An 11,963-nucleotide genomic window follows, 5' to 3' on the forward strand; every position below is an offset into this window, starting at 1 on the left:
TGAAACTAATTATTATAAGTTATAGGGGGTAAAAATGTTGACTGATTTATTAACGAGATTAATGAATGTCAATTCATTGCTCCACCCTCTTTAAAAGGAAAAAAACTTTTTAAATTTTGAAAAAGTTAATCAATCACATTACCTTTACACATCATTTTATTTAAAAATTATACTATATTACAATACACTACTAATGATGGGAGCCCCTTTTCCTCTAACACTATTTCCCTACCATTTATCTTCTTTTATTTTCCCAATCACACATTAAAATCCGTCCAAATAAGATATTTATACTTTAAGGAGGGGGAATAAAAATTTATGGGATTGATGAAATTAATGGGCAATTTAATATATACAATAAAAAATATATTTTAAATTTTTTCTCCCTTTCCCAAAATATAATGGCAATTATTAATGTATTTGGAAAAAATAATAGTTTCATAATGGGGTTAATTATGTTGGTTGAATGTTTTTTTAATTTTTTTTTCCAAATCTTGATTCTCATAATTAAATAAATTTCCATTCTTATCTGGAGTACTATAACTTTATGTATTTAATTGTCTAATAGATTGTTACTACATAAATGTATTTCTAATATTTTAAAAATTCTTTTGGCCCTTTTTCGTTTCTTATAGTACTACTAGTTGATAGTTGATTAATTAACTATATAATATTAAAAAGAGAACTAAAAAGGGGCGTGAATATTTCAAAACATAACATGGAAAAAAAAAAAGTGAGTCGGGTTTCCACTTTTTTAAAAACCCATTCAATCATTAATTTTTAAAAGTTACCCCCTTTTCATAAAGGATTTACCTTTTTAAAAAACGGGGAACGAACGTCTCTCAAAATTCCCGAATTAAAAAGGTAACACAACTTTATGAAAACGTCTAACGTAAAACTGGGGATTCCAAACATAGAAAATACAAAAAAAATTTGGGGTTGAATAATAAAGTAGTAGAGATTTCTTCTCTTGACTGATTGCAATATTCCAACAGGTACAGCATGATGTCGCGCAAACACTCCCTCGCCGCCGACCACATCATCGACGCCTTACTAATCAACGCAGACGGCGAGGTCCTGGACCGGCGAACCATGGGCAAAGATCTGTTCTGGGCAATCAGAGGCGGCGGAGGCACAAGCTTTGGGATCATTCTAGAATTCACGGTTACATTAGTCACCGTCCCCGAAACCATCACCATCTTCAACGTGACAAGAACGCTGGAAGAAAATGCGACCGAGCTCGTCGACAAATGGCAACACATTGCCGACAAGGTCGACGAGAATCTCCTCATGAGGCTATTCGTAAACCCTACCAACTCTCCGACGAGCGGAAACCGCACAGTCGCTGCTTCCTTCACGTCGCTGTACCTTGGAAAACCAAGTGATCTTCTGACGGCCATGGGTGGACAATTTCCTGAACTCGGATTGACCGAGCAAGACTGCGTTGAGATGAGTTGGGCTGAATCCCTTCTCTTCTTCGCAAACATCGACAACCAAACCCTAGACGTGTTGACGGATCGGCCAGCGCAAGGCGGCCCCGGCTCCTACTTCAAAGGAAAGTCCGACTTCGTGAGCGCTCCGATCCCAGTGAGCGGTCTGAGGGAGATGTGGAGGTTTCTTCTAGAAGGACGAGTAGGCGTTGAATTAGAGCTGAGCCCTTTCGGGGGAGCTCTGAGCGCTTATTCCGATGAGGAAACGCCGTTTCCTCATCGGAAGGGGAATGTGTTCATGATCCATTATGGTGTGGGATGGGCGTTCGCGAACGAAGCAGAAGGGAGACTTGGTTGGATCAGAGGGCTCTACGCCTACATGGCCCGCCACGTCACCCGGAACCCGAGGGGTGCGTATGTGAATTATAGGGATCTTGATTTAGGGAGGAATGGTGAAGGGAATACTACTTTTGAACAGGCTAGAGTTTGGGGGGAGAGGTATTTTAAGAGCAATTTTAGGAAATTGGTTAGTGTGAAGACTAGAGTCGACCCATCGAACTTTTTTAGAAACGAGCAAAGTATACCAGAAAGAGTAGCTATGTATGAAGAAAAATACGCTTGAAGTCCAAAACAACCATCTTAATTAATTACATGCTCAACCCCGCCACCGTCCATCGTTCAACCCCGCACAAAAGGAAAACACATGCGTTGGTATTTTGAAATACTGGAGCCATTGCCAAAACATTTTATAAGTTATGCCACCCTTACCAAGTGAACTCGAGTTTTAAGTGTTATAAAATATCAGGGTATCACAAAAATATCTTCCATGCCGCTAAAATAACTTCCATTTTCCTCAACAAAATAAAAATCACAATCATTCCCATGGTGCGAAAGTGTGGCCACACTTTACGCCCACGACCGGCCGACTAGAAAGGACGGCCCCCGTCCCATCGTGTACACCCCCGGTAGGTTTGGGCCCATCCCGGACCCAAATTTTATAGTCACATTCATAGCCCTATAGCCCAATGGAGCGAACTCACAAACTGGGGCCGGGCACATAATATCACAAAAAACAAAATGGGCATGGCAAAAAGTTAAAACCCAAACCCTTTATAACCCAATCAACATTTTTGACAAAAAAAAAAGAATTTTAAGAAAAAGGCCACCTCGACACTTGATTTAAAAGGTTTCGCCCGTTATCCTTTTAACCAAAGCCCCTTTTTAATCACATAGGCACATATCAAAATTAGGTTCAACACTACTTTACTCTGCATGTCTCAATATTTTTCCCCTTTTCCCATCAATTTATCTTATCATTACTAATCAATCAAGATCATGTTTATCACACAAGTTCCATTCGCATCTCCAAATCTAGATTAACATCAACATATGTCACACAAGAATATTTAGCCATCAAACACACACTACACAAATACAACACACACACACACAACACGTACACACACGCCCCCCACATGTAACATATTATATCCCCCTTTTTCCCATTTCACTCCACCAAGATGCATGAGGGTTCAAGAAGACCCATTAATCGGTTAAAAAAAAGATGAGTGGGTAAAAGAAGAAGATGAATATAAAATACCTTATGAGAAAAAATCGGTAGGGAAATTTAAATATTAGACTTGGGTTTTTCAAGATTTTGGATCAAATTTAAATTCTTTCAAAGGTTGAAAGATTATTGAAGAAAAGTAGAAGAAAATTGAGAGAGTGTGGAAGAGGGGGGGGTGTACTTTTGGGGGGGGCAAAAAGATGGCTAAATTTTTTTTAAAAATTTAAAAGACTTTGAATATTTGGTAAGATTTTTTTCTCCACAATTAAATAATCAATATTATGGAGTAGGGGAAGAAATACCAAAATAAGCTCTAGGGTTAAGGCATTTAGGTTTTTAAAATTAAACTTTTTTTAAATTTGCCAAAATTTTGTTTTGGATATTTCAGGGGTAGAATAAAATATCACGGGGCAAAATAAAAATAAGAATTCTCCCAAAAAGGGGTTGAAATCTCCCTATGCCCTTTTTTAAAAAAGGCATGGATTTTCAATATTTAAATAAAATAAGATAAAACAAAATTTTGAGGTATGGAAAGATTTGAGAATATTTAAATTCTAGGTATGGAAGGAAATCAAATAAGGGATTAACTAAAATAAAATAATTATTTCCCTTCCCCCAATAGGTGATTTTGGGAAAAACACTAAGGAAACTCGATTTTTTCCCCTTTAAAAATAAGGAAATATGGGGCTTGGATTTAATTTGGGAAAAAACCCAAAAATTTAAAATTTAAAACCAAAAAAAGAAATTCCCCCTCCAAGGGGGCTGGGTTCGAAAATTTCAACAATTAGGGGGCTAGTATTTATGAAAATTTTTTCTAATATTCTCACTTACCCTTAACAAATAATTCAATTCATAAATTAATAAATCACATCCCCGTCCCAAAAACAATAAGTTTGACTTTTCAAACTCTCACCCAAACCCTAGACTCAACCCCATAGCATCACATGCAATAAGTGCATTCCACCCCCGTCATCAACAATAAATTTTAGGGTTTTTAAAAATTGGGTTTAAAATTCGAGATGTTACACTTATAGTGGGGCGGGAGACATGTAATAATGGATATGACAACTTTGGGCTGGATAGAAAATGAAACAATGATCAATGCACATGATTCTGATGGCATGATGACATGCATTAGATTAGCCAAAGACTTGCTTAGATGCAATACACATTATTTATTCGTTGATGTAGCGGATCTAAATTGACTTGCTTAGATGCAATACAATTATTTTTTCGTTGATGGCGGATCTAGAATTAAAAAAAATGGAAGAAACAATGAATTGATATAAAACAAATGAAATACGCAATACTCCCCTTTCCCTCTGGGGTTTAAAAAAACATGTTTTTTTGTTACCGAGATTTTAAAATTGTTGATTTTGTGTAACTGGAGAGAGAAAACAAATGTAAGTATAAAAAGAAAAAAAAGGGTTTGGGTATTGTAATTGGAAAAAGAAATTGGGTTTATTGCTTATTTCCAAAAAAAATAATGCGTTATTTATGAATACAAATGGAAAAGTGTTCTTAGTCCGGAAAAAGAGAATATTTTAGATAGAACAAAGTTATAGGGTTGATTAGTATATTTTTTGAATTTCCTTCAGCTTTTTTTCCCTTTTTTAATATATTCAAAAATAATCGTAGTAATATTTAGTGACCAAAGTCCATTGACCCCTTTTATTTGCCCCAAAATTTTTTTGGTCCTACACTTTAAAATTTGTTATCTATTGGCCCCTATATAATACTCTTATGTTTTCTTAAAAATTTAATTACGGGGAAAAGTTAACGGTCAATCATTTTTTTGACCTACTTGATGAGTTAAAATAGACCCAAATATATTGTGTAGGATCAAACTTTTAAAAAACTTTGGCTATTTTAATATTAACTGTTGAATTGGTTACCCAAATTTATAAATTTCAAATAACTTTTAAAATGACATAATTAAAACATTTAAATATAATTCTATTTTCTTTGGCAACTACAACATGGCCAAAAAATTTTTACAAACATTAATTCCACAGGGTACACTAGAACAAACGTTTTTTAGGTTATAGAACGTGTGCATTTCTACCAAAATAGTAAACAAAATAAATTCATGTTGTTGAAACTCTAATATAAAATCCCCAACATAGAAAAAATCAGCATTTTACTAATGAAATAAGAATTTTTCCAAAAAGCAAGAATTTTTCCATAAATGACTTTTGCATACTACTCCTAAAAAAAAAATACTCCCAAAAGCACAAATTCATCATCTTTCAAACATGAAGAATCCAAATACTTCTACATTTCTTCTTCTTTTTCTCATCTCTTTGGGTTCACATGCAGCTTCTGCTGCAGATGAGCCCCTAAGTTTTGTTGAATGTCTGTCCCAAAAATTCAATAACTATTCTTCCATTTCAAGCAATCTTTACACCCCTTCAAACTCATCCTACTCTTCGATCCTTCGGTTTTCCATCCAAAGCTTAAGATTCATCTCTGATTCCACCCCGAAACCGGCCGCAATCGTAAAACCCCGGAGCACGAATCTCAAATCCCTCCCGTCATCCACTGCGCCAAAGCCAGCGGCCTTCAAATCAAAACCCCGAAGCGGGGGCCATGACTACGAGGGACAATCGTAATCGCACATGTCCCGTTCGTGATCCTCGATTTGATCAAACTCAATGAAATCACGGTCGATGCCTCGGAGAAACCGCATGGGTTGGATCCGGCGCGACAAACGGCGCGTTATACTACGCGGTCGCACAGAAAAGCCCGGTTTAGGGTTTCCGGCTGGCGTCAGCATCACCTTAGGCATGGGCGGACATGTCAGCGGGGAGGCTATGGCATGTTGTTGCGTAAATACGGACTGGCCGCGGACCAGGTCATCGATCGAGAATAGTCAACGTAAACAGTACGATCCTGGACAGGAAATCAATGGGCGAGCATCTGTTCTGGGCCATCAGAGGCGGTGGTGGCGCCAGTTTCGGCGTGATCACTGCTTGGAAGGTACAACTGGTGGATGTTCCAGAAAAAGTCACTGTTTTCAACATTGGCAAGACTCTGGAGCAGAACGCGACACAGTTAATCCACAAATGGCAATCCATCGCGCCAGAATTCGTCGATGATTTGTTCCTGAGAATCATCATAAAACCGGAGACTGTACGCTCCGAAACACAAGTAACGAACAGGACGATTCGAGCTATTTTCAAGCACAATTCCTTGGGAAAATCGACACACTGCTTCCGTTGATGCAGAAGATCTTCCCGAGCTACGGTTAGTGAAAGAAGACTGCACAGAGCTGAGCTGGATCGAATCCGTCTTATTCTTCCTAGATTTCCCAATCGCTGCACGTGAAAAGCTACTCAATAGACTTCAACCTAAGGTGAGATTTTTCAAAGCGAAGTCCGACTACGTGCAGAAGCCCATCCCGGGATTCGGGCTTGAAGGCGTCTGGAGGCTAATGCTCGAGGCGGTGGCCAACCAGTCCGTGATCATATTCAGCCCTTATGGAGGGAGGATGGCAGAGATTCCGGCCTCCGCCACTCCGTTTCCTCATAGGACAGGGAAACTTGTACATGATCCAACACATCATATTTTGGGACGAGAGCCAGAGTCAAGATTCCGAGAGCTACATAAGCTGGATGGGGAGGCTATACACTTACTTCGCTCCTTTTGTGTCGTCATTCGCCGAGGCAAGCGTACTTCAACTACGAGATCTCGATATCGGAGCCAATAACCCTAATGGGGAGACGAGCTATGAACAAGCCGGCATTTGGGGTAAGAAGTATTTTTCGGATAATTTCGATCGTCTTGTTCGGGTGAAGACGATGGTTGATCCCACAATTTTTTCAAGGATGAACAGAGCATTCCGCCGTTGCATTGAAGATTTAGACAAACTAGTGTTACACTCGTGCGGATGTTTATGTAATTTTGATGCCATGGCTAAGAATTTTTAATTTGAAGTATTTGTTTCTAGTTTAATTTTGTTGTCATTACTGTCTTTCTAGTAGTCTAATGTTTAATAATGATAAACTCGGATTTTGCATGGTTTTACGCGTTGGACCAACTTCTTTTGTTTTGATGTTATTTAAGAACCTTTTGTCTATTTATATCAATTGAATGTTTTGACGAGTTTACTGAATTTTTGAAATTAAAGATTCTAAAATGATGATTTTCAATGTTTTGACGAGTTTATTTGAAGAGTTTTGCAAGCATATCCTACGTGCCTCTTTTGAAGCTTTATATAGAAAGTTATGCAAGTTGAGTGTGCTAAAGCTGTCTCCTCCGTCCATAGTTAAATGTCCCATATTTGACCAGCATGGATCCTAGAGAATTATTTTATTTTATAAAGTAAAGTGGGCAGAAAAAATTAGTGGAATGTGGACTCTACTTTTATATATTGGTTTTATAGTATAATATGAGTGGAGCAGGGACGTGGGTGAAGTTCCGTTGGCGTATGATTAGGTTTTGATTCGTGATACTCAAGCCAAATAAAATGATATAATCTCTCTTATTTATAATACTAGAATACTAGAATACTACTATCGTCAGCTTTACGGTCTTGACTTTCATTTTGTGAAAATGATAATAAATAGTTAAAGTAGAGAAATGGTAAAGTAAGAGAGAAATAATGTAGATAAGACTCTTCTCTACATTATTTTCGCTCTTAATTTATTATTTCTCCATTTTAACTATTTATTATTATTTTTACAAAGAAATCTGAAAAAATCAATGAGACATAAAGCGAAATATTACCTAATTTATTAACAAGAAACAAATATCTAAAAAAAATTTGAAAGATATGGTGAATCAAATAAACAACTAAATAATTAGGATATCCTATGATATATGGTTGTATCGTAAGGTTATTTATGAAGATTTGAATCTTGGGTGCTATTTGGAATTAAGGAGACTTTGGTGTTAATGTGTGATTTACAAGTTGAGTACTTTAAGAGGAGACATAATTCTACCATAGTGATTTTCTTAATAGCTCTTGAAAGACTTAATGGCATAGAACTTAGAAATTTGACTTTACATTGAATATATTGCTATTAAAACCATAATTAAGATTCTACCTCTTTATTATTCCACCCCACTTGTTATTCTTGCTTGAAGTTAGATCCATCTACTTTAATTAATTAAATTGTTAGTGTTTGTGTAGTTTAGTAAATCTACCACTCAAATATTGGTGTTGTGATAATGATTAAGATACTCTTATTTGCCATAAACTACACTAGCACCATACACTCGAACATATTAAGAGTTAATATTCGTTCCTTAGAGTGTCCCCAATAATAACTAGCCGCGGCAGCAGCCGCAGAGACTATTGCCGGCCTGGGAGATAGGCGCGAGGGAGAGAGCGGGGAGAGGCGAGGACGGGCGGTGACGTGCAGGTGGCAAGCCTATTGTGCAGTCTGAGACCGCCAGCCAAAAAAACATTTTTTTTTACATTTTTTTAATTTATTTGTGATGACTAAGCGGATAAGTTTTGTATGGCTACGCAAACTAGGCGGGCAAGATTTTGTGGTGTGGCATGGCTGTTCGCCTTATTGCAGACACTCTTATATCATGTCTTATACTATATGAGATAAAAATAAATGAATAATTCACATCATTTTGATGACATGCTGGCAAGCATTTATGACCAAAGACTTTTTCAGCTATAATTTAAACAAATTATTTCCTTGATATTTTCGAATTTGATGATTTTGCAAATCTCTTCGTTTACCCATAACTATTTATTAATAACAAAATTAGAGTATACGTGCACTCCTATCTTGCCCTTGTATGACGTGGACTTTTGATTGATCCAGCTACTTTGAAATGAATTCAAGAACTATAATATTTTAGGAGTAGTATTAGAATTGGTTATCCAAATTTATAAATTTCAAGTGTCATTTAAATTGTCATTATTAAAACACTAATTCTATTTTTTTTGGCAAATACAACATGTACGTATCCCAAAATTTTCAAAAACATTAACTCTGATTCGTACACTAGAACAAACGTTTATTGCTAAAACACATAAGAATCGAAATCTTAGATCAAATATTAAGTATGAATAGTATGGAGTATGGACTATCAAAATAAGAATTACTCCTCCGTCCTGGATTAAGAGTCACTTATTGTTATGGCTCGGGTTTTAAGAAAGAGTTGAAGTGTGTAATAAATGAAGTGAGATGGTGGAGTGTTTAATAAATGAAGTGAGATGGTGGAGTGTGTAATAAATGATGTGAGATTATAGAGTGTGTAATAAATTAAGTGAGTTGGTTGAAAGTAGGTCCTTTTGACTTTTTTATTTTTGTTTTGGTTTATTTTAATGTAGATAATGACATTTTGATGTAATATTGATGAACAATAAGGTAAAATTGTATGACTAAATATGAAAAATTCTAAATGTGACTCTTAAAACTGACGGACTTTTATGGCAAAAAGTGACTCTTAATGCAGGACGGAGGTATTGAACAACGAACAACTTAATTATCCATATATTTACTGCTAAGAAGTACTGGATTATTTTTTGGATATGCCTTTCAGATCAGTTGACTTAGAAAATTTAAAAAGATGGTTAACTGACAAAATAAATCTAAAAAATGTATTATAATCAACTCTTTAATTTAACCAAATATTTTATGTACTCGTTGGGGTAAAAAAGACGTAACTGTGAACGTAGTAGTATAACTTTCACTTTATATTTCTGTCTCTATCATATTTTTTTTAGATAAAGTAGTTTGAATGATATAATGTAAAAGAATAATTTTCAAAGTAAATTAATGTGGCCTATAATAAATCCAAAACTAAGTTTCCACGAAACAATACTTCAAATCTTACGTATCAAATTCAAACTTTTGCATACTTCTTCTTCTATAAATAGATACTCCCAAGAGCACAAATTCATCAAAATCACCATCTCTCAATCATGAAGATTCCAAACATTTCCAAATTTCTTCTTCTTTTTCTCATCTCCTTGTGTTTACACGCAGCTTCTGCTGCGGATAAGCACCAAGATTTTGTTGAATGTCTAACCCAAAATTCAACGACTATTCTTCGATTTCAAGCAACGTTTACACCCCTTCAAACTCATCCTACTCTTCCATCCTCCGATTCTCCATCCAAAGCCTAAGATTCATCTCCGATTCCACTCCGAAACCGGCCGTCATCGTACAGCCTGAGCACGAATCCCAAATCCCTCCCGTCATCTACTGCGCCAAAGCCAGCGGCTTGCAGATCAGAACCCGAAGCGGGGGCCATGACTACGAGGGACTATCGTACGTCGCACATGTCCGTTCGTGATCCTTGATTTGATCAATCTCGATGAAATCACGGTCGATGTCGCGGAGAAAACCGCGTGGGTCGGATCTGGCGCGACAAACGGCGCGTTATACTCACGCGGTCGCGCAGAAAAGCCCGGTCCTAGGGTTTCCGGCCGGGGTTTGCACGACGATAGGCATCGGTGGGCACATCAGCGGAGGAGGATACGGTACGCTCATGCGTAAACACGGCCTGGCTGCGGATCAGGTCATTGACGCGAGAATCATCGACGTCAACGGCAGAATCCTGGACAAGAAATCAATGGGCGAAGATTTGTTCTGGGCCATAAGAGGCGGCGGTGGAGCCAGTTTCGGCGTCATAACTGCCTGGAAGGTAAAACTGGTGAATGTTCCACAAAAAGTCACTGTTTTCAGCATAGGCAAGACTCTGGAGCAAAATGCGACTCAACTAGTACAGAAATGGCAATCCATCGCGCCCAAATTCGACCATGATTTATTCGTGAGAGTCATCCTAGTACCGGAGAATCTTAGCTCCAACATAGAGGGTAGAAACAAGACGATTCGGCTATATTCAACTCACTATTCCTTGGGAAAATCGACACGTTGCTTCCGTTGATGCAGAAGAGCTTCCCGAGTTAGGGTTAGTGAGAGAAGACTGCACTGAGATGAGCTGGATCGAATCCGCTTATCCTTCGCGGGTTTCCCCATCGATGCACCCGAAATGCTGCTCAACAGAACTCAACCGGCGGTGAGATACTTCAAAGCGAAATCCGACTACGTGCAGAAGCCCATCCCTGAATCCGGGCTTGAAGGCATATGGAGGAGGATGTTCGAGGTAGTGGCCGACCAGTCTGTGATCATCTTCAGCCCTTATGGCGGGAGGATGGACGAGATTCCGGCCTCTGCCACTCCGTTTCCTCATAGGGCCGGAAACTTGTACAAGATCCAACACCTGATTTTTGGGACGAGAGCGAGAATCAAGATTCCGAGAGCTATATAAGCTGGATGAGGAGGCTTTACAAGTACTTGACTCCTTATGTGTCGTGCTCGCCTAGGCAAGCGTACCTCAACTACAGAGATCTCGACATTGGTGTCAATAACCCTAAAGGGAAGACGAGCTATGCACGAGCAAGCGTTGGGGTAAGAAGTACTTTTTGGATAATTTCGATCGCCTTGTTCGGGTGAAGACATGGTTGATCCAGAATTTCTTCAAGACAACAAAGCATTCCACCGTTGACTGAAGATTGACAAACTAGTGTTACTCTCGTGCGATGTAATAGGGTTGATTGCAAATGTTTATGTAATCAACTATTTGATGTCATTTGTAAGAATAATGAGTTGTTTGAGGTAATAAGATGATTGATTCGTGAAATTAAATAAAAATTGATTGGATTTAGTAGTTAAAAAGATAGTAGATCAGCTGTAGGATGATAATTTGAAATTTTGAACTGAATTAAGTACTAAAATAGATCAGTTTATTTTATATATAGTATATCTAATGGCACTTGCCGTGTTTGTCGAAATTCACGTTAAGTAATTATTTATTTACTTTTTAGCGACAATAGTGTGTAGTTATTAGATGTAATGCATAATATGCAGTCAACGTTAAATATTTGATGAAATAAAAGGAGACAATGCATGAAAATAAATTGGGAACATATTGTTTGACTTTGAACAATTAGTAATGACAGCTCAGTTTACATCATTTAATTCGTCTCGGTA

At 37.6% G+C, this 11,963-nt stretch overlaps 2 protein-coding genes and 1 pseudogene across 2 annotated transcripts; all 3 read left to right on the plus strand.

Annotated features, from left to right (window-relative positions):
• Positions 1 to 1,005: 1,005 nt before the first annotated feature.
• LOC125198014 (berberine bridge enzyme-like 13) lies at positions 1,006 to 2,052 on the plus strand. The gene has a single exon (XM_048096482.1). The coding sequence runs from the start codon at positions 1,006 to 1,008 to the stop codon at positions 2,050 to 2,052; it is 1,047 nt and encodes a 348-aa protein (XP_047952439.1).
• A 3,852-nt stretch (positions 2,053 to 5,904) lies between these two features.
• Positions 5,905 to 6,706, plus strand: LOC125198016 (berberine bridge enzyme-like 3). Its single transcript, XM_048096483.1, has 3 exons — positions 5,905 to 6,129; positions 6,225 to 6,243; positions 6,303 to 6,706. Exons 1-3 carry the CDS (start codon positions 5,905 to 5,907, stop codon positions 6,704 to 6,706), a joined length of 648 nt encoding a protein of 215 aa, XP_047952440.1.
• A 3,593-nt stretch (positions 6,707 to 10,299) lies between these two features.
• Positions 10,300 to 11,482, plus strand: LOC125198017 (annotated as a pseudogene).
• The last annotated feature ends 481 nt before the right edge of the window (positions 11,483 to 11,963 follow it).

Source organism: Salvia hispanica, unplaced genomic scaffold, assembly GCF_023119035.1.
Source record: "Salvia hispanica cultivar TCC Black 2014 unplaced genomic scaffold, UniMelb_Shisp_WGS_1.0 HiC_scaffold_1164, whole genome shotgun sequence".
Lineage (NCBI taxonomy): Eukaryota > Viridiplantae > Streptophyta > Magnoliopsida > Lamiales > Lamiaceae > Salvia > Salvia hispanica.

Excerpts from the sequence above, each read along its gene's own strand:
- LOC125198014 (XM_048096482.1), top strand. The coding sequence starts at position 1,006 with ATGTCGCGCAAACACTCCCTCGCCGCCGACCACATCATCGACGCCTTA.
- LOC125198016 (XM_048096483.1), top strand. The coding sequence starts at position 5,905 with ATGGGCGAGCATCTGTTCTGGGCCATCAGAGGCGGTGGTGGCGCCAGT.